Source organism: Bos indicus x Bos taurus, chromosome 4, assembly GCF_003369695.1.
Source record: "Bos indicus x Bos taurus breed Angus x Brahman F1 hybrid chromosome 4, Bos_hybrid_MaternalHap_v2.0, whole genome shotgun sequence".
Lineage (NCBI taxonomy): Eukaryota > Metazoa > Chordata > Mammalia > Artiodactyla > Bovidae > Bos > Bos indicus x Bos taurus.
Window position 1 is genome coordinate 8,517,909 of NC_040079.1, and position 23,860 is coordinate 8,541,768.

Below are 23,860 nucleotides of genomic sequence, written 5' to 3' on the forward strand. Positions count from 1 at the left end.
GAATTCTCAGTAGTACTTCTCTCACAATCTTGGCTCCTCAATACCTCTTCTCATCAATGGAATTAGAGAGGAGAATAATCACTCCTGTACTCAGATTAAACTGAGGGCGAATAAATTTCAGTCAATACTTTGGCAAACACTTTTTCTCTGATATGAGCATGAAAAACTTTTTATATGTTAGAGAGAAGCTGGGCATTAGCGAGCAGATTGGAAGTATTACGGATTGGGAGAAGAACCCTTTATCCTACTTTTCCAGTCTAGCCCTTATCTAACCTCTTCCCTTCAGAATGACTGGGATGTGAAACTAATTTAAAAAGATACATGTACTCCTGTGCTCACAGCAGCGCTGTTCACAATAGCTAAGGCATGGAGACCACCTAAATGGCCATCGACAGATGAATGGATAGAGACGATGTGGTGCATGTGTATAACGGAACACTGCTCAGCCATAAAAAAGAATGAAATAATGCCATTTGCAGCAACATAGACGGACCTAGAGATTATCACACTAAGTGAAGTGAGTCAGAAGGAGAAAGACAAATGCCACATGACATCATTTATATGTGGAACCTAAAATATGACACAAGGGAACATCTCTACAAAACAGAGACAGTCTCACAGGATGGGGAACAGACTTGTGGTTGCCAAGGAGGGCTGGGAGATGCTTGGGTTGGGAGTTTGGGATCAGCAGATGCAGACTTTTATATATAGCATAGATAAACAGCAAGGTCCTACGATGTGGCACAAGGTACAATATTGAATATCCAGTGATAAGCCATAGAATATAAAAAAGAATATATACAGGTATAATTGAATCACTTTGCTGTGTAGCAGAAATTGACACAACATTTTAAATCAACTATACTTTAATAAGTGACTTCCCTGATGGCTCAGCAGGTAAAGAATCTTCCTGCAATGCAGGAGGCACAGGAGATGTGGGTTTGATCCCTGGGTTGGGAAGATCCCCTGGAGGAGGAAATAGTAACCCACTCCTATATCTTGCCTGGGAAATCCTATGAACAGGGGAGCCTGGTGGGCTACAGTCCATGGGGTCACAAAGAATCAGACACAACTGAACACAGAGCACAACATTAGCCACTAATTACAGTGCAGAAAGACAGCATCAATCGTAGAAAGAGAATCTGTGAACTCACTGTTCTTTTTATTTTTTATAGTAGCAAAATCATCTTTTTCAGGAGTAGACTTCATAGGCGGCATACAATAACTTAAGTACGATAAAAAAAGTGTAGAAAATGTCATTCATTTGGAAAACCATGACTATAAGGGTGTGAACTGATGAATAATTAAGCTCATTTCTGAACACAAGCCAATGGATGAAACTTATTTAACAGCTGGATTATTAAAAAATATCAAATTGAAAACAATACGTCAGATAATCTTCCAGAAAGATTTTGTAACTTTTCCATTTGCTCTGATAAAAACACTTTATTTTAAAACTCTTTCTCACAACTGGTTCTAGGTGGCTTAGCAGATACGTTACTTATCAAAATAGAGCCAATGCTCATTCAGAAACACATTCATACCTAGCTTTTCTACATCACAAATGCAGTTTTACTTTTAGGCAAAAATGCCTCGAGGAGAAGAAATTCTGATGCTTTTACATCACACTCATTCTGTAACTGGTGACTGAAGACTGTGATGGTGACATTAGCCACCAAGTCCTTCTCCACTTCAAAGCACCTTGATCACAAGATGCTAAAACATGAATGCTAGTAATAATGAACCTCACGTGTGATGGGGTCCCCCAGGTGGGTTGCCTGGGGCTCCAGGTAGGGTGAGTCACTGCCACGAGCTCTGTTCAACACTGTGTAGAGCCCAGGTTGTATGTAATGAGCTGTGCTGAGTACTCGGCTGAAAGGCCAAGGTTCTGGGGCTCAAAGAGCTGCGAGGCTCTGCTGCAGATTGTGTTCTCTGCTGAACCAGCTCCATGGTTCTTGACCATTGTGGCAGGTTGAATAGTGTCACCCCCAAATTCACGTTCCTCCAGAATCTCAGAACAGGACTGTGCTTGGAAATGGGGTCTTTGTGGATGGAATTAAGGACAACTATGATATCACGCTGAATTAAGGTGGCCCCCAAATCTAAGGACAGTGTCCTTATACAAGACCAAAGAGAACACACTGACGCATAGGGAAGATAGACAGCCATGTGATGAGGGAGACAGAGATTGGAGTTATGTTGCCACAAGCCAAGGAATGTCTTCTAGCTACCAGAAGCTAGAAAGATAGGAAGGATCTCCCCTACAGAGCCTTTGGAGAGAATGTGGCCCTACCAACACCTTGATTTTGGACTTTCAGGCTCTAGGATTGTGAGAGAATAAAATTCTATTGTTTCAGCCTCCACTCTGGTATTTTGTGAAGACTGCCCTAGGAAACCAATGGGCTTCCCAAGTGGTGCTAACGGCAGAGAACCTGCCTGCCAATGCAGGAGATGTAAGAGACGTGGGGTCGATCCCTGGGTCAGGAAGATCCTCTAGGGGAGCGCATGGCAACCCACTCCAATATTCTTGCCTGGAGAATCCCATGAACAGAGGAGCCTGGTGGGCTACAGTCCATGGGGTCGCAGAGTCAGACATGGCTGAAGTGACTTAGCATGCACACACGCAGGAAACTAACCGCTATTATCTCGTTCATGTGTGTGCAAGTCCTCAGCTCTCCACGGCGCTTGGGAACCTAGTGTCCACTGGATGGGGGCAGGCAATGTCTCTTATTACAGAAAAGGATGACAGAGGGCTTCCTGCTGTGGGTCTGGTGCAGCCTCACCAGACCACAAATGCTAAGAATATGGCTTCGGAGATAGTCTGGGTTAGATTCCAGCTCTGTCATTTACTATGTGACCTGAAGAAAATTACTGAAATGTCTGTCTTGGTTTTCTCATCTGTCAAATAAGGATAATATTACCATCTACAAACCAGCCCATCCTAAAGGAAATCAACCCTGAATATCCATTGAAAGGACTGATGCTGAAGCTGAGACTCCAATACTTTGGCCATCTGATGCAAAGAACAGACACTTTGGAAAAGACACCCTGATTCTGGGAAAGACACCCAGACACCCTGATTCTGGGAAAGACTGAAGGCAGGAGGAGAAGGGGATGACAGAGTATGAGATGGTTAAAAGGCATCGCTGACTTAATAGACATGAGTTTGAGCAAGCTCCGGGAAATGGTGAAGGATGGGGAAGCCTGGTGTGCTGCAGTTCAAGGGGTCACAGAGTCAGACATGTCTTAGTGACTGAACAACAAGAATAACCTTCTTCAGAGAATACCTGGAAGGATTAAATAAGTCACATGTGTAAAGTGGTCATATCACACCTGCCACATGGTAGATATTTAACAGATGCTATCTACAATCAGTATTACACAATCATTACTATCTGAGAACTGCTATCATTCCTGGGTTTCACTCACAGGCTTCCTTAGCCCAGGAGGGTACCAGGTAGGCTGTACCCATTGCACACAGAAGAGCACCAGGAAGAGAACAGAAGAGCTTGGTTTCCTAAGAAGAGACCTCTCTCCTCTCCAGTGAACTGCTCCGTGCGGCGTAGACTCACCATTAACTTAGGTCACCTCGCCTTATCCTTTCAACAGTTCTCAGCCATCCTTTATGTAACAAACCAAGATTGCTCCTCCTGGAGCACATGACCACCTGAACAATGCTTCTCTGAGTAGGTAATGAGTTTCTGTTCAGGTTTCCAGGGCTGCTGTAACAAAGTGTCACAGCCTGGGTGCTTTAAACCACAAAGATTTATTCTCTGAGTCATCTGGAGACTAGAAGTCTGAAATCCAGGTGTTGCTAGGGTTGGTTCTTTCCAACAGTTCTTCTGAATGTGTTCCATGTCTGTCTTAGCTTCTGGGGTTGCCAACAATCCCTCACATTCCTTTCCTTGTGTGAGGGCAACTCCTGTCTCTTTCTCTGTGTGTCTGTAACTCTATTTTCTCTTCCTATAATGACGTCAGACAGGACGGCAGCCCACCCTGAGTCCAGTATGACCATCTGCCAAGACCCTATTTCTACAAAAGGTCAAAATCACAGGCAACAACCGTTAGAACTTCAACACATTTTTCGGGGGGTCCTTCTTCAACCTATAACCAGCACTGTATATAATGAAGCAAAACGGAAAAGCCTGCCAGTCACCAACAATTTTACAGATTTATTAAAATACTAAAAGCTATCTTCCTTGGAGCATTCTCCCACAATTAAGAAAGACGTCTAAAATTAGTAGCTTCGAAAAGTCTTAAAGGAAAAGATTTTGATTTCTATTATGAGACTCAGACAATGAGTTTTAAATATGTGTTTATGTTACATTACTGTCGCACGTGGCCCTATTGTAACCCCTTCATCAAATTACTTACTTTTCTTCTTTAGCAATGTTCCTTTTATTTTTAAAAACACATATTGGAGAAAGATAAACTGCCTGAGCACTGGCCTTTGAAATTAAACCTAAGTGAAGAGTTTAATGTTTTAATTAAAGGAAACCTTCAAAAGACTACTCCCCTCCTCCTATTTTTGGCTCACGCTCCCCACTGCCAACAGAATATATGAAGCTCTAGGTTTGTCATCGGAGAAGGCGATGGCACCCCGCTCCAGCACTCTTACCTGGAAAATTCCATGGACGGAGGAGCCTGGTGGGCTGCAGTCCATGGGGTCACCAAGAGCCAGACACGACTGAGCGACTTCACTTTCACTTTTCACTATCATGCGTTGGAGAAGGAAGTGGCAACCCACTCCAGTGTTCTTGCCTGGAGAATCCCGGGGACGGGGAGCCTGGTGGGCTGCCGTCTGTGGGGTCGCACAGAGTCGGACACGACTGAAGTGACTTAGCAGCAGCAGCAGCAGGTTTAGCGTTTGCAGGGTTTCCTGGTTCCCAGTCAGCCCTCTCTTTCTCATTTGAGTATTTATCCAAATGCTTTCTATGTGTCATGTGCATATTTTTATGCAGGAATATTTTGCTTTTTATCAGTTTGGGCCAATTACTGTCTTAGATACTCCAGCACCGGTCCCCATGTAAAACGCCCTGTCCTCCTTCTCTCCGAAAGAAAATCTCTTCGATTCCACTAGGGCATCCCACACCTTCTATCTTTTACCTTTGTATGCTTTCTTATACAGAGATGGATCCGTTCATCTCTATCTTATTAGAAGTTACACATTCTTTGATTGTAAAAACCATCAGTCATGACTCTGGGTAGCTTGTCACAATGTCTTGTATACAGCTGGTGCTCAAAATACATTCATCATTGATAACTGATTAATTCTCTTGTCCACTTCAGATTGCAATTCATTATTTCTAAATGACTTTAATTTGACAGAAATAATAGTGGTTGCATTTAGCAGTTTGCATTTAAGCTTAATTCATAGTAGTTTTACAAAATGACGGAGTTTGTAAAAGTTTTATTCTTTTTTGTATAATATTCATAACTATCATTATTGAGAATTCACTGCATCAGTCACTGTTTTAGGCTTTTTATGTACATTTGTCTCATTTTATTCCCCTTGTAACCTTTTGTACTAAGCGTAATTATCTCTCTTTTACATATGAGGAAATTGATGCTTAGTGAAATTAAATAATTTTCCCAATGTCAAACTACTGATACATGGAGAATTTGAGCCCAGGTCTGTCTGCCCCCAAATGCTGTGTTCTTAGCCAAACTTTCTTTAATTTCCTTGTCATAAAAATCTTCTTAAAAAGAGAGTCTTGGCCTCTACTCTAGAGATTCTGACTCAGCCTCTCGGGAAGCAGGGGGCTGGGAACCTGCATTTTGACAAGCACCCCAGGGAATGTTTGTGATCAGACACATTCTGAGAATACTCAACAATATCATATGGTTTCCCGGTATTTATGAGAAATCTCTGTGTCCAAGTTCTGTTGTTACCAGGCTGAGTGGGAGAGAGGGGATCTGACTTCTAATCCAATTTTGCCTTCCTCCCATCTCTAACAAGAATTCCTCCAACTACACTGAGTTCCAGTGGTTTTCAGCCTCTAGTTGGGGTTACCACAAGGTAGGTTCAGGACTGGGGATTCCCAGGTGGTGCTAGTGGTAAAGAATCCGCCTGCCAATGCAGGAGACACAAGAGATGAGGGTTCGATCCCTGGGTTGGGAAGATTCCCTAGAGGAGGGCATGGCAACCCACTCCAGTATTCTTGCCTGGAAAATTCCATGGACAGAGGAGCTACAGTCCATGGAGTCACAAAGGGTCTGACATAACTGAGCGCGCGCGCACACACACACACACACACACAGGTTCAGAACTGAGGTGACTGAAATAGTAGGACAAATGCTAAATTCTGAGGGTAAGCTTACCTGTGTGTGTGTGTGTGTGTGTGTGTGTGTGTGTGTGTGCGTGTGCGCGTGCGCACGTGTGTGTTTTTAACAGGAGCAGAGGGAGGAAAAATCTATATATGAATAGAAATGGTAGAGACTATATTACTTTATTATAAAATAAGTGCCAGCCATTTTTTTCTTGATTCCCTGGTAGGTGGTCCTTGCAAAACAGGTGGGAGGGAGTCCTGGTTCTTGAATTACATAAGCCCGAAGAGTAAGAAAAACATCTCCAGAGTTTTCTCAAGAGTGACAAGTCCTAGGAATTGATGTTCTAAACTGAGATACTTTTGTTGGTGTCTCGTATCCTCCCAAGCATAATTTGCTGACTTGTAGGGCCATAGGTTCCGTCAGGCCGGAACCCAAGATGGCTGCGCTCTTATTGAGACATGTTGGCCATCACTGCCTCCGTGCCCACCTTAGTCCTCAGCCCTGAATCAGAAATGCTATTCCTTTGGGAACCACAGCCAAAGAAGAGATGGAGAGGTTCTGGAATGAGAACACTAGTTCAAGCATCCTTTGTCCCCCACATCAGCATCTACAGGAGTCTCTCTTTTTGGCTTGTCGGCCCTCTTGATCCCTGGAGCTTTGAGTCTCATTTGGAATTTGTGAGGTCCCTGTGTTTGGGGCCAGCACTGATCCACACAGCCAAATTTGTACTTGTCTTCCCTCTCACGTATCACACCTGGAATGGGATCCGACACTTGCTACCAACCCACTCCAGTACTCTTGCCTGGAAAATCCCATGGATGGAGGAGCCTGGTAGGCTGCGGTGCCTGGGGTTGTGAAGAGTCAGACACGACTTAGCTTTCACTTTTCACTTTCATGCATTGGAGAAGGAAATGGCAACCCACTTCAGTGTTCTTGCCTGGAGAATCCCAGGGACGGGGAAGCCTGGTGGGCTGCCGTCTACGGGGTCGCACAGAGTCGGACACTATTGAAGAGACTTAGCAGTAGCAGCAGGGCCATAGGACAAACATGACCCACAAAGAAATGACCAGTTTCAGATGTGATGTGGCCACCTGAGGCCCAGGGTGGGGTGAACAGTTCATTCTCTCTCCTCAATCCCAAAGAGAAGCTGTAAAGTTTGCTTTGTTACAGATTCCACCCTGAACTATAGTCTTATTTCTTGTAAGATGTTCAAGACGTGGCAACTTCTTTTTGGTATGTTGGGATTTGGAGTGATATATGATACTTCTTTTGGAGAGATATGATTCGCATCCACTTATTTAGGAAAATGAAGTTGTTTGGAAGAGTGAGGTTGTTTTCAAGAATGAAGTTATCAGTTTGATATAAAGGTGTATTTGCATGTCGGGATGTCACCATCCACAACAGTGGTGTCTGATAAGCCCTCAGCAGCAGAGGGAGCCCCAGGGGCTTATCAATAAAGATATATGAAGAAGCAGCTACAGACAGGGGACGTTTGGCTATAAACGCCCAGAGTTTGTGAGGACTGTTGCAGACTGTTAGGTTTGGGCAAGGTTACCATTTGCTGATGGAAATAGCTCTCTGAAGACCTTGGGGCAGAGCTGCTGCTTTGGGAAAGGTGACTGTTACCTGCAGCAGTCCACGGAAGACCATCTTGGCTGCCAACGTGGGCCTGCGTTCCCTAGCAACGGACGCTAGCAACAAGGGACTTTGCGTTCTCGCTGGCAGGTGGACATCAGCTTGTGGTTGGTTAAGCCAGCTCCCATGAGAACCAACTCATATAAAGGTACACAGCAACTAAATGTGGGCTTTTTTCCTTTCATCTCGCCTCTCCTGAAACAAGAGTGTAATTAACCTATCATAGGTTTTCAATCTGTCATTTCTTTACTGGCTTATTAAGAGACACTATCCTGTATGCTCCTGGTTTGTGAAATCATTATAATACCCGCAGTGAACATGTGGTAAATAAATGGTTGGCAAAGACAATCTATCTCTGAGCATAATCTGCACCCAGACAAAACACGGGGCCATTAGCCTAAGTCTGGAAACTGTCCATTCTGTCTGCAGGCAAAGGAACACCCAAACTTAATTTGGGCATCAAACTATCCTTATACTGGAACAAGAACAAAAGCACTTTTCCATGTGTAATCTTGAAGAATTAAGGCAGAGATTATGTTTTCTTGAAATACAGAAGTAAAAAATAAAAACACATAAGTCAAGAAATAAAATGATCAGAGTATCTTGTCTGCTTTAATTCTTCGGACATGTTCTCTTCACATATCCAATTCCAAGGTGTTAGGTTATTTAATAAAGAATGCTTTAATAAATGGTTTAACTAAAAAGGTGTTCTTTTCTTTTTTGATTTCTTTTTGTTGTTGGTATGGAGGCAGTCAGGACTAACCATATTTTTGATCAAACCGTAAGAGTAAGCCAAGTACCCAGTGAAAATGAGGTTATCTCATGGCATTCTTGACTTCTTGAGCTAGTTTACTGTTATCTCATATGTGACAATGGGAAGGTAAACCATCTGGTGAAAGTCCACAAAACATTTCTGCTAAATACCAGGGCATATTTTATGTCCAAGTCATAGTTTGCATCCTATTCAGCACAATCAGTTAAATTCTAAAGTTCTAAATACCATAAAACAAAATTTATGAGGGTAGTCTACTAGAGTTGAATCAAGAAATATTTACAGCCTCAGGCAGGGATTACTGTAAAGGTTGTTGAGCCATTTCACTATCACTTAAGTCAAGAAAAACTTGGAACAGAAGAGGCACAGAGAGAATCTTAACGGGTAAACCACCTCTCCTTCATCGAAAGACCCAGCTATCCTTGCAGATTCTGGTTCTTCCCATCACACTTCTAGACTGACTTACATTCTTGATCGTTAATCTGGAACTGGTATTTTCCCCTTATGGGTCACTTGAAGGTATGCATTTACTTTAGGACAACTGACTCTTGAACTGGCTCAAAGGTAAAATGTATGGATAGGACACTGGGTTCCCTTTTCTTTTTAACTGGGGATTTTAAATCTAGTTCCATGGAGCTGCTTCTCAGGTGGTGTTAGTGGTAAAGAACCTGCCTGCCAATGCAGGAGACATAGAGATGCGGGTTTGATCCCTGGATTGGGAAACTCCCCCAAAGGAGGGAAAGGCAACCTACTCCAGTATTCTTGCCTGGAAAATTCCATAGACAGAGGAGCCTGGAGGGCTACAGTCTATGGGGCTGCAAAGAGTCGGAGACGACTGAGCACACCTACTTACCTTGGTATGTCTTTCTTTTAAGTCCAGTTTTATGTTTAACTCATATTATCTGTTGAAAGTGAAACTGAAGTAGCTCAGTTGTGACTACTGAGCTACTTTGTGACCCCGACTTCGTGTTACTGACTCTTTGTGACCCCATGGACTGTAGCCTACCACACTCCTCCGTCCATGGGATTTTCCAGGCGAGAGTACTGGAGTGGGTTGCCATTTCCCTCTCCAGAGGATCTTCCCGACTCAGGGATCAAACCCAGGTCTCCCACATTGTAGGCAGATACTTTACCATCTGAATCACCAGGGAAGCCCTCATATTATCTGTTAGTTTACTCTCATATAATGAGACTTTGCTTTGCCAATAGGTGGATACAAGTTAAAATGCACGTTTTATGTTACATAATACTTGCCATAGTTTAGTATAGGCTTCGTTTTTTAACCCAGATTGCTGCTCTGGATAAGGCAAACTACAAAAAGAGGCTTTATTAAAAGTTTTCTTCAATAAAGTTCCTGAGTTTGCAAGGTCTGAATGTAGCTCAGATTGTGAAAAGAAGCTTTATGAAAAGCCAAGTAGGTATCATAAAATAGGTGAACTGGAACACAGTTTTAATTATGCCAGAGTGAGGTAGTTTACAGCTCACAGCTTAGCACCCTAACAATAGATTTGAAGTACTGACTAATTGTAATTTTGTCAGTAATAACCTTGAGACACGGGTAAACAAAAGTGTGGAACAGTGTGCTTGGATCTCTGAAGAGCCAGGGGGGTTAATCTAATTTAGATTAAACAATGAGTTCTATAAATTTAATGCTTCACGTGCATCTTAATTTAGAAATGCCAAAGAAAATATAGAAACGTAGTAAAAGAGTTTTTTTTTTTTTTAATCCTTAATTTGAAGATAATCATCGGATTCAAGGGATTTTCAAAGTACAAAAGAATGAAAGTTTTCATTTAGTTAAGATGAATAAATGTGCAAAAGCCTTGTTAAGGTTAAAAAGAGTTGTGCATATAAATCAAGCGATAGTTCCTCTCTTGGATCTCTGTAGCAATTATCGTCTCTGCAAGTTCTGCAATTTATCATGGAATGCCTGGTGGCCCTGCCTCCATTGTTGGTCTGAAATGCTTATTTAAATCTTTTATTTAACTACTCTTGGGCTTCCCAGGTGACCCTAGTGGTAAAGAACCTGCCTGCCAATGCAGGAGACATAAGAGACTGAGATTCGATCCCTGGGTTGGGAAGAACCCCTGAAGAAGGGCATAGCAACCCACTCCAATATTCTTGCCTGAAGAATCCCATGGACAGAGGAGCTTGGTGGGCTACAGTCCATATGGTTGCACAAAGTCAGAGAGGACTGAAGTGACTGAGCATGCGTGCACACATTCATTAAGGACACGCAGTTAAGCTGCCAAATGTGGCAGATACCATCCCGGCACGGTGTACAGACTCTGCCTGAGTCTCCACCTACTCTTGGGAGTGACGACAATAATCCTAGAAGCACACAGAAGAGAGAACTGGTTGGGTAACGGAGAATTTATCTGGTCTTTGTCCCAAGTTCCTAGTTTCTAGACCCTGGGAACTTCCTGCTTGACAGGAGTGTCTTTGTTATTCACGCTGGGCCCTCAGATCCTTTTAAGATGGTGAATGGCCCTGCCTGGAAGAACAATCATGGAATTAGAGGCTCGGGGCTTTGAACCACCATGTTTCAGCCCCATCTCTATGAAGGAGAAGGAAAGGAAGATGGAGATTGAATTCATTCATGCGGCCAATGACTTACTGATCCAAGCCTACATTATGGGTGCTCAGTTGTATCTGACTCTTTTCGACTCCATGGACTGACCCTGCCAGTGTCCTCTGTCCATGGAATTTTTCAGGCAAGAAAAGCTGGAGTAGGCTACCATTTCCTTCTCCAACATAATGAAACCCCAGTAAAAAAATCTGGACATCTGAAGCTCAGGTGAGCTTCCCTGGTTAGTGACTCACACTGATACGCTGGAGGGTGACAGGCCCCACTCCATGAGGAGAAGACACAGGGACTCTGCATTTTCAGCCCTCCCAGAACTCACCCCTTGCATCTGTCCTTTCAGCCAGTCCTGATTTGTATCTCCTATAATAAAACATCCATCTGAACTGTTGTGCTTTCCTGACTTCACTGAGTCATTGTAGTAAACCTTTGGTCCTGAGGAGATAGTGCACGCATGCTAAGTTGCTTCCATTGTGTTCGACTCTTTGTGATCCTATGGACCATAGCCCACCAGGCTCCTCTGTCCATGGGATTCTCCAGGCAAGAATACTGGAGGGGGTTGCTGTGCCCTCCTCCAGGGGATCTTCTTGACCCAGGAATTGAACCTGCATCTCTTACATCTCCCGCACTGGCAGGCGGGTTCTTTTACCACTAGTGCCACTAGGGGGAGCCCAAAGAAATGGTGGGAACCCCTAAATCTGTAGTCAGGTGGTCATAAGAACAGGTGGCCTGGGAATCCCCTCTATACTTGCCCTTGGGGTCTGAAGAAAAGGCAGATTTCTTAGGGGCTGTGAAATCTATGCTGATGCCAGGCATTTGGTGTTAAGAGTCCTGTTGTAGCTTCACAGAGAGAATTTCAGAAAGGGGTCAGTTCTATGGAGAGTGGCGAGGTGTGGGTGACTGTTAACAGAGTGGGAAGGGAAGATAGTCTCAGAAGAGTTAATATCACAGCTGAGACCTGTAGCCCAGGTGAGGCTCGGCAAGGAGAAATTTCCAGGCAGAGGAAACCAGCAGGAACAAGTTCTTGAGGTGGGAAGAAGCAAAGCACGTTGGAGATATGAGACCAGTGGGGCTGGAACGGATGAACTGGGGATGACTGGAGGGTGGGACAGGTTAGCCATGGTAAGGGTTGGCATCTTAAGAGTGATAGGTAGAAGTCATAAAGTGCTACAGTCTGATTTACAGCTTTGAAAAGACCCTCTGGATAATAGGTGCATTACAACGGTGAATGTGAACTTCCCTCTGGAGGGCCTATGTTGTTGTAGGTGCCTTGAAAGCAAGAAATGTAGTTTGCACTTCACTACACTCCAGGAGAGTTATGACCAACCTAGACAGCATGTTAAAGCAGAGACATTACTTTGCCAACAAAGGTCCATCTAGTCAAGGCTATGGTTTTCCAGTACTCATGTATGGATGTGAGAGTTGGACTAGAAAGAAAGCTGAGAGCTGAGGAATTGATGCTTTTGAACTGTAGTGTTGGAGAAGACTCTTGAGAGTCCCTTGGACTGCAAGGAGGTCCAACCAGTCCATCCTAAAGGAGATCAGTCCTGAGTGTTCATTGGAAGGACTGATGTTGAAGCTGAAACTCCAATACTTTGGCCACCTGATGTGAAGAGCTGACTCATTGGAAAAGACCCTGATGCTGGGAAAGATTGAAGGTGGGAGGAGAAGGGGACGACAGAGGATGAGATGGTCGGATGGCATCACTGACTCGATGGACATGAGTTTGGGTGATCTCTGGGAGTTGGTGATGGACAGGGATGCCTGGCATGCTGTGGTCCATGGGGTCGCAAAGAGTTGGACATGACTGAGCAACTGAACATTCACACGATGTCTCTGATCAATGCTGAGTGTATATATAGAAGTTACCACATAATCTAGGCTGAAATCCAAGTCTGCATGCAGAAATATGAGGATGTAAAGGGAAGGGGAATCCCTACTCAAGCCGATCAGTGGGTGAATTGGCAGGTTACTGTGACTGAGCTTGAAAACCAGATAAAATCTACATTAAAAAAATTCTGCCATAGTTCCACATATTTTTCAAGTCCTATGCATTTTTTTCCCAAATTTTCAAAAAATTTTTTTTACAATCTGGGTCAGAGGTTCAGCAAACTATGGCCTTCAGGCCAAATCCAGCCTGTTTCCTTTCTAAGTCACATTTTGTTCTAACCATCCACGTGCGTCTGTTTACACGTTGTCAACAACAGCTTTCACACTGCAGGGCTGAGTGGTTCTAATAGCCTGTGTGGTCCCAAAGCCTAGAATACTTCCTGCGGATCTTTTATAGAAAAGGTTAACTGACTCCCTGCTTGGATGAAAGGCTCCTTTTGTGGTTGTCATTGGGAACAGTGAGAGCCCTGCGCATTATTGGGCTCTTTGTATGTTTTGCTAGAGTCCTCCTGGTTTTCCAAGGGTAGTTTCTGAAGAAGGCAGCAAGCTAAGGGGGTGACTTCCATTTGCTGCCAGCAAGGGCGATGACAGAGAAGGAAAGAGGTTCTTTGTGTGGACGGATATCACTTTGGGAGCTGAGCTCCAAGCAGGGGTTGTGATCACCAACTCCAAGTCAGGAATGAGGCTACTCGCTGGGTGCCAACCCTCAGCTATGAGAAAAGGTGGATCTTCTCCAAAAGCAGAGAAGAATTAAGGGTCAAGACAGTGGGATGGAGGATAGGGAGGTGGGCAGAGCTTTCTTGTTAGCAGGCTTGTCACTCCTCCCACAGTGGATGAATGTAATAACAATGGAGGTGATGACAGTCAGAGAACGCTGAGCACGTGCAAAGCTGCAGGGAATTTCAGTTTAAAAGAACCACTGCAGCAATGCAGCTGTGATTATTCTCATTTGCAGCTGAGAGAAGGCTGTGAGCAGGAAGTAGAAGATCAGAGAGGTTAAGGAACTTGTTCAAAGGCACATGGCCGGTGAGGGAGGGAGCCAGGATGGGGAGCCAGGCGTGTAGAATTCCCAAGCCTACACTATTCAACGTGCTGCTCTCCAGTGCTGCCACTCAGGGCGCAGACCACTAACCAGCGGCAGTCACAGTGGCACCTCTAGTCCTGGCCCAGACTTCCTGAATTGAAACCTGCATTTTACCAAGACCCCCAGGTGATTTCTGAGCATGTTAAAGTTTGGAAAGCAGTGATACTCAAGACCTCCAAACTTTTTCAAACTTCCACTAAGAATCCACGTTTCCATCCAAATTTCCACTTCATCAGACTTGTCATCCTCGATAAAACATAAGCGATAACAAACAAGGACCTACTGTACGAACATAGAACTCTGCTTAGTGTTATGTGGCAGCCTGGATGGGAGGGGTGTTTGGGGGAGAATGGATATGTATATTTGAGTTCCTTCACCGTTCATCTGAAACTATCACAACTTGGTTAATTGGCTACACCCCAATACAAAATAAAACTTTCAAAAACAAACCAACAAAAGCATAATCTGATCCAGGAAGGCAGCCATGCCCCACTTGCCTCAGTAAAGTCTGTTCGGTTGAATTAAATTCCAGGAGTAGATACTGGACAGATAAGAAACTGTTTCACCTAGTAATTTTCTTGATTCTAAGCATGTTCCACATCAGGAATTCTTAGAATCAATGGAGCAAGCCTAACACTCTTCTGTAAGAAGATTAGAGAGATCGCTTGGAAAGTTCAGCAGAGGAACCCAGTTATGGGGATTCAATTCACAGAACAATGTCCCTCCTGCCTCTGGGATCCTGTGACAAGTTCAGAAAGAAAGAGACTTGCTCAGCCTGGCGGATCTCCTCTGGGGGATGGGTGATTCCTCTGAACACAAGCAGGGTTAGAAAGGCAGCCACATGCAAACAAATACCACATCCATTATCAAATATCATCACATCTATTATCCTAAAGGAAATCAACCATGAATATTCATTGGAAGGACTGATGCTGAAGCTGAAGCTCTGATACTTTGGCCACCTGATGCGAAGAGCTGACTCATTGGAAAAGACCCTGATGCTGGGAAAGATTGAAGGCAGGAGGAGAGGGGACAACAGAGGATGAGATGGTTGGATGGCATCACCGAGTCAATGGACATGAGTCTAAGAAAATTCTGGGAGATAGGGAAGGACAGGGAAGCCCTGTGTGCTGCAGTTCATGGGGTGGCAAGGAGTCAGACCCGACTGACTGACTTAACAAGAGCATTATCAAATAGAAATACTTTTTTCCCTCCCCAAACTGTAACTGATTTCACTGCTCATTTCCACAGTGGGTTTGCAGTTCAAGCTAAGTGGCCAGATAATATGAAAGCTGACACTTCCCCAGGGCTCTGTCCACTTCTAACCATTTAAAATCACTCCCGAGTCTGGAGACCAGAGAGAAGCTTCCTTCTTTCTGCCTCTGCTGCCTTTGTCATTGGAACTGCCCTCAGACATGCCCAGAGGGTTCAGTCCTTTAATGGGAATCAGCCTAGGTTTTGATCCTAAAAATTTCACTCTTTCTGCTAGTTCTTACTGCCACTCCTGCTTCTCAGTCAGTAGTCGCCAGTGGCAATAGCTGCAGAGGCTGGGACATTAAGAAAAAAAAATAGGAGTTAATGATTTCTACACAAAACTGTTTTCTTCTTTTTTTTAACCCCCTTGCTGGATGGTGGTCATGGTTTAGTTGCTAAGTCGTGTCCCACTATAGCCCGCCAGGCTCTTCTGTCCATGGGATTCTCCAGGCAAGAATACTGGAGTGGGTTGCCATTTCCTTCTCCAGGGGATCTTCCCAACCCACGAATCGAACCCAGGTGCCCTGCATTGCAGGCAGATTCTTTACCAACTGACCTACAAGGAAAGCCCCTTGTTGGATACTATCAGCTAAAAAACTGCCTAGAACCAGAAGTAAGAACAAAGCACAAAAATCTTGAAGTCACTAACTTTCTGTCTCCAACCCTGAGCTTTCTGTCAGGTTTCCAGTTGGTTAATCCCACAGTAGGGCAAGAGGAAGCACTCAGCACCACCTTAAGTGCTCCACTTATCTGTTGGTGGGCAGGGGCCTGGGGTCAGGATTCCAGGTCAAAGCTCTCTCTTTGGATCTCAGCATGCATCTTGGCCACCGGGAATTATTAAAGATGAAGGCTCTTGTCAAATTCTCTCTCCATGTGCTCTGCCATAAACAAGCTGGGAGCCCCTGACTCGGTCACTTAACCGCCCTGGAGCCAAGCTCCCATGTCTGGAAACTGAGAGATTTGCACTGTCTGATCTCTAAGTGTCTTCCACTGCTAGAATGTCGCTGATTCTGTGTTTGTGCTTTTAAATGTGCTTGACCCAAGGACATATAGCTACATCTCACAGGAAGAAATGGGGAAAGGAAAAGAGCATCCTCTGAGGACATAATTACAAGAGTGATCCAATGTGATCCATTCTGGAATTTGCTCTGGAACCACACAGATCTCCTGGCTCCAGCTCTTATTGGCAAACCACGCAATAAGTCTGATTCTATTTTCTCCTTGGTACAAAACACAAAGATATCATCACATAGAGGATGTTGGAAGAATCAGGAGAAAATGAATATACAGTGCTTGTTCACAGCCTGCACAGGGGCTTCCCTGATGGCTCAGTGGTAAAGAATCCACCTGCTAATGCAGGAGATGCAGGTTTGATCCTTGGGTTGGGAAGATTGCCCTGGAGCAGGAAATGGCTACCCACTCCAGTATTCTTGCCTAGAAAATCCCAGGGACAGAGGAGCCTGGTGGGCTACGGTCCATGGCATTGCAACTACAAGACTTAGCGACTAAACCACCAGCATCACTTGCGTGCTGGACCCTTTCCCTTTCTTGTCTCTTCCAAGCATGAAACAGCAAAGACAAGGGCCTGTTTGAGCCCCTGGGGCCCTCTTACAGGGAATGACACTCATTTGAACCCCCCACTGAAGTGTCTTATCTTTGGAGAAATGACATGTTAGATACAGTCCTTGCTCTGTCCTTCTTGGTAAGGTTAATGGCCAGGGAAGGCCCTGGTTTATAAACGTCTTACAGTAGAGAGTGGCCTTTACACATCTCTAGCACACAGGATTGCATTCCCAAAGAACACGTGTCCACGTCATTTGGATAAAGCTCCATCATCATCTTTATTTCTTTTGTTGTCTCTGCCCTCGGAGTGTCCCTAAATAGGATGGTGTCTGCCTTACCTTTTCTACATGGCCTCTCAGAGTCACCTCTGCAGCTCTAAGAACCTGAACTGACATCTTAAACGTCCACCGTGACTACAGCGCTCTGCCTGCCAGGCTGACAGTCAGGTGGGTTTCTGGCCTGGACTCAGAGGTCCTTGGGGCTTCCCAGGTGGCCATAGTAGTAAAGAACCTGCCTGCTAAGTCAGGAGACACAGAGACCCAGGTTTAATCCCTGTATTGGGAAGATCCCCTGGAGGAGGAAACAGCAACCTACTCCAGTATTCTTGCCTGGAGAGTTCCATGGACAGAGGAGCCTGGTGGGTTATAGTCCATAGGGTTGCAAAGAGTCGGACATGACTGAAATGACTTGGCATGCAGAGGTCCTTGAGTAACACGTTCTCCTGATTGTTTCTACCCAAGTGTATTCAAAACACTTGCTTTTGTAATAAACTTGCTCTTAATTAATTGTTTAAAATCCCTGTATCCCTATAGGAGATATGAGGACTATTTGCCTCATATGGTTGAGAATAAGACAATTATCTAGCAAGTACTTTCCTTCTACAATTAATTATAGGTACTATATATAGTTACAAAAAGGATTTCTACCTCCCAAACCTGACATAATTTGTTTTTGAACTAATTCCATAGAAGCTCAGGAACCTCCTGCAAGAATAATTATATATTTAAATTTGAAAACAATTTCTATTCTATCAGCCCTTTCCATCCTCTAAATAGCTCCATTGTTTCTCCTAGGTGAGTATGTGCGATTTAGGGTGGGGGGAGATTTGTAATTTTACGCTACTTTTTATCTTAGCTGACCATCTGTCCTCAGTCACACTTTCAGTTTCATTTAGATTTGAGGTTTCCATTTAAATGTGTTTGAATAAGAAGACACCAAAGTCTGAGGGTATTAGCATTTTACAGTGCTATATGGGAAATGCAGCAGATTCTGGAATTCACTGATTTTTCTTAGCATTTTGATTATATGGGTCTATGAGTTCAGATGAATCAAAGTAAAAATGAAACTCAGCAGGCATGATGAAATCAACTGAAGCTGCCGAAACGGTTGGTCAGAGCCCACAAAAATTGTTTCATTCTCTAAGACTAGGGGGATAGAACCAGACCTAATTCAAGAGACAGCTTCTGAGGGCTGTCATCATTCAGGTCCTCAAATAGAGACAGACATTGCTCAGCAGCAGATTTGGTTTTTTAAACTGTAGCTTGGCACAGACTTCAGTAAATGACACGGAGTTAATCTCTACAAACAAGAGGATATATGTACGATGTCACTTTTCAAGTTATACAAATTAGAATTTAATTCCAACATTCATGCAGTATTGGTAACTGGATGCGGGTGGGGAGAGACCCAGATGACATATATTTTAAACAATTTAATTTCTGCCGTAAACTTAGAGATGTGAATGGAGACAAGGAAACCAGCCTGACCTTGTGCAGAGGAAGCTGTGTATATTCTCTGCTCTGTCTTTCCTCTGGGAGCCTCACAGAGGCTGTGAGGGGGCACAGAAGTTTGTTGCTTAAATGACATTTTCAAAGAAATATTTTGTTCATTTGTAAAACAGAAAGGCTAATATTTACCTTACCCAGCTCACAGGGGGGCTGTATCCAAGGAAACCACACATGTGTGAAATCTGGGAAATGCTATGATGTGGGCACTTTATCATTACTGTGTCCACGTTAGAACATTCTGAAAAGGAAGGTGGACATCAAAACTGCTAACTGCTACCTGGCAATTCAGGTACGAAGTATGGAATATGGCCCGTTGCCTGCAAAAACCGAAGATTTCTCTCTCTCGGACACAAAAATATTCCACATAATTGCAATTAAAGATTCACTGTGCTTCTGTTTGCATGAAATATCAGGTAAAATATGAATTAAGAAGTACTGATGAAGCTGCAGTCCTACAAGAAGCTGGAGGCCATACGGTGTCAGTGAACAGGACAGCTCCTTGTCTATCAACCGTCCTAAGAATGTTTCTAAGAGCAACAGCCTTGGGAGAAAAATGCAAATGAACACTGACCACCAGACTTCTGCTATTTCCCTGTCTAAATATAAAGTCTTCCTGAAACATGTATCACTTCTTTCTTCAACATCAGCTGCAATACTTTTATATCACAAATCCATTAAATTATCAAACATTTTGTGTTTTCCAATACTTTTGTATGTGCTTTTCACAAAACATGACTTTTTTTTTTTTAAATTCACAGATCACCTAGTAAAGTGCTAGATAAATAGCAGACACTTAAATAAATTCTTCCTGAGGACTGATTTAGTATGAGAAAACATGCTAATATTAGCTATAAACTGTTAATATACTCCCACATATACTATCTAATGTAGCTGGGATCTTGTCTTTAAGAATGGTAACAAAAATCTGCAGAAGCTGGATTTCATAACTATATTGAGCTAATCCATTACTTAAGGGGAACCCCTTATCTAATTCAAGGCTAACTTCATGATTAGAATTGATAAGTGAGAATATCTTTATATATTAATGAGTAATTATGACAAAATTTAGAAACTGACTTTCACTGGCCAGCACATGAGAACCTGCTTATTTTGAGCATGACACTACAATCCATCTCTCAAAATATGTTTAAAATGCATCTATGAAGGAGATCAGCCCTGAGATTTCTTTGGAAGGAATGATGCTAAAGCTGAAATTCCAGTACTTTGGCCACCTCATGTGAAGAGTTGACTCCTCGCATTGGAAAAGACTCTGATGCTGGGAGGGATTGGGGGCAGGAGGAGAAGGGGATGACAGAGGATGAGATGGCTGGATGGCATCACTGACTCGATGGACGTGAGCCTGAGTGAACTCTGGAAGTTGGTGATGGACAGGGAGGCCTGGTGTGCTGCGATTCATGGGGTAACAAAGAGTCGGACACGACTGAGCGACTGATCTGAACTGACCTGATCTGATCTGATATTATTATTTTATGTCAATATCTTTTTTTTAAGCAGTTGAAACTAATTTCTTATCATACAGTTCTGTTAAACTTGACTAGACAAAAGAAGTATTATTGTCTAGTAAATGCATGATAAAGTTCTTTTGACCAATTTAATTTTAAGGATAGCATATTCATTTTCTGCATGCAAGAAGAGAAAAATCAGAACAGGCTCCATCTCTCCTTTGTATCTGGAACATCGTGTGGTTTAATTGCTGACAGCCTCGATGTACTAAGCAGTAAGCAGCTGAGCATGCATCGTTACATTCCTTAGGACACCTCCTTGAGTGGATGCAATAATTTATTATATTGAGTAGTTCTAATTCTCCCTTGATTTATGGAAGCGGTAATAACAGTCCATCTCACAAAATGCTTTGCTAGGAGGACTCCAGATCCGGGCACTAAAATTTTTATGGCCTCCTCAGGAGAAGTTGGGATGCGGGTGGAATTCTCAGCACCACAGCTGAGAAAAACAGAGGGATCTGCCTGAGGTCTCCAGGCAAGTGAGTTACCCAGGGAACAGAATCCAGGTCTCCTGATGCCCTGCGCACAATCACAAAAGCACAGAACTCCCGGAAGAGTTGCCCAAATCCCGTGTGCCGACAAGAAGAGGGGAAATGAGACCCAGGATGCTCATCGCAGAATCCCCATAGCAACCTGTCACCATCTCCCTCTGACTACAATAAAGCACACTGGAGGGTATCAGGCAGCATAAAATCCTTATGGTACCCTTAATTAGGTGGGATCATTGCTCTCACTCCCTGACTTCCTGCAGCCCCAAATTCCTTTCTGTGGTGCCGAAACTCGAAAGCAAGATGTAGTTACAGAAACACTCTTTGGCTTACAAGGGACCATCAAGCTCTGATGATGATGAAACTTGATAGCAATAATGTCAAACTTTATATGACCATAATCCGAGTTTACAATGATACATTAAGCCATAATGTGACTATTTATATCACCATAAACTGAGTTTATGGTGATATAAATAGTCATGCTAATGGCATTAACAGCAGCACTCAGTGGAATCACAGCTGTTGAGTGCTGCTTATGCTGTTAGCATTGCTACTTATATCACCATAAACTTAGGTAGCACAGTCGTTACCTACAAATATACAAGAAAGATGAATGTCCACACTGTATGCCCAGATCTAGGCTCCTATACTGGAGACTTTATAGCTGTCACCCTCCTCTATGTATTAAGGTCTACTTAGCCCTCTATTTGGCTCTGTTTATACCAAAGAGCAATCTGTTTTTCTGCCAACCTCTGATTTGCTGGGAAACACTATTTAAAATTGATAAGAAGGTGCAAGCCGCCACCGCAGGCACACTTACTGTCTCCTTGGCAGCGCAGGGGACCCACACTCAGCTTGGCTTCTGAGCCTTGCCGGTCGGTATCTCCAACCACCACCTGGCTGACTGGCAGGTGATCTTTGTAGGATAAGAAACCAGCATCCTTTCTCCTGAATCACAAGGAAAGACAAACACATGAGGAGGCTACGTTAGAAGCACATCTTTTCTGATTATTGTTTAAGTTGTTCGACAAATGACCACGTTCCAATAACTGCTCAGAGAACCACAGTTAACGAGTTGTTCCTCTCTTCCACTTGGTGGTTTTGCAACTCACGGCTCAGAAGCAACTGTGGCCTCTTTGCTTTCTGGAAAACAGAACCGATGCCCTGCTTTCCGGAGTCACAACCAGGACACACCATACTGTTTCAGGCTGAGTGTAGACTATCACATTGCTTGAAGCACTCACAACACCTGAGCGTGTGTGCAGAGTTTGCTGCTGTCATGGAATCAAAAGTTCAACAAAGTCAACGAGATCTCTTGCATAAAATGAGAAACAAAGCCCTATTAAAAAAAATACCCTTGTCTCCTTAATTGCTTTCTTTCCTGCTGTGCATCAGCTAAATAAGAGACACTTTTTGTTCCTTCATCTCTTCTTGTTTATTAACAACGAAAAAGACTTTTAAGTTTCCAACACAGAGCAGGTGCTCACTAAGTGTCTATTTCCATCTGTAATGAGGAGTGGAGTTTAGAGGCAAGCCCAACTTGGCTTTTTTCTTGGATTTCTCCTCCTGTTTATGCTTATATTGTTATCTTGTTTCAGGTCTCCTAACTCAACCCTGTACCCACCCTAAATGGAGGGAGAGGGCAAGGCCAGTTGTAAAGCACTGACTCTAGGATGCAGCATAGAAATACAGGAGATGTCCTTGGGGATGGAGCCCAAGTGAGTTATGCGGTAGGACAGATTTTACCTTGATAGGAAATGCCTGGCCCTCATCCTCTTTTTGTACTGCTGTGGCTGAGAGATCCCCTGACTTGGGGCTGGATGGCTGGGAGGCGCGCAACAGGATCAAGTCATTCCACAGATTTATCTTTTTGCATGATTTTGTGCACTGTTCAGCCTAAATGTAAATGAGAATTTTGAAACTGTATGTACAACTGATCACAGGAGAGACAACTGATTTTGGATGATGGAAGAATGAGAGAGAGAGTTCAGTAGTCAGGTGAAAGATCTACCAGTTGCATCTCTTGCTGGCAATTGAGGAGAACCAAACTTGGAAACCTGCCTCCAAAATGCTGTGCTGTTAGGAGCAGTTGCTGGCTCCTCTGACTCTCTAGAATGTCACCAAACCCATGCTCCTTCATGTGTCAGGACCCACAGAAACCCAGGAAGGAGTCAGAATTTAGCCAGTGGACCCCAAACAAGTTTATTTTCCACTGCTTTGGTTATGTCAGTATTTCCAAAATAAAGTTAACTTTTTTTTTTTTTTTTTAATCAAATGAGAACAAGATCATGCAGAAAAGCACTGTGGCTCTTACTGACATTGCAGCTACTGATGATCCAGCCTCAAATAATTTGTAAGCCCACCTCCTGGTGACTCAGACAGTAAAGAATCTGCCTGCAATGCAGAAGACCTGGGTTCAGTCCCTGGATCAGGAAGATCCCCTGGAGAAGGGAGTGGCTACCCACTCCAGCATTCTTGCCTGGAGAATTCCATGGACAGAGGAGCCTGGTGGGCTACAGTCCACGGAGTCACAAAAGAGTTGGACATGACTGAGTGACTAACACTTTCACTCCTTATATTAGAAGTTCTATCAGTTAATATTATGTCAGAGAGGGAAGAAAGTCTTTGCTATTAAATTTTCATATTTAGGGTTTCTTAAGGGACAATAAATGCAAACACCCTTATCATTTGACAGTCTACTGGAACTATGTACATTCCTGTGGAATGTCAGGCTGAGATTCTCTACAAGTTCATTATCATCTAAGTAAGGGATCTGCAAGCTAAGATCTGAGAAAAATTAATCTTGTTCCTTTTTCTGGGATTGACCATAAGCTATTTAAAATTTGTTTTAAACAGTTGAAAAGAAATCCAAAGCAGAGCAATATTTTATGCCATATGAAAATTACATAAAAATCAAAGTCAGTGTCCATATGTAAAATTTTACTGAAACAAAACTTTTAATTTTTTAAAAAATTAAAAATTTTTTCTTTTTAAGTTTTCTTTCCTT

General features: G+C 43.4%; 1 protein-coding gene across 3 annotated transcripts in view; it reads right to left on the reverse strand.

The window, feature by feature from the left end:
* Positions 1–23,860, reverse strand: part of CNTNAP2 (contactin associated protein like 2) — a 2,326,438-nt gene that overhangs the window by 391,769 nt on the left and 1,910,809 nt on the right. For all 3 annotated transcript variants that reach the window (XM_027538737.1, XM_027538738.1, XM_027538736.1), the window contains exon 16: positions 21,674–21,801. In XM_027538737.1, the coding sequence (XP_027394538.1) occupies positions 21,674–21,801 (128 nt within the window). The remainder of the gene's footprint in view (positions 1–21,673; positions 21,802–23,860) is intronic.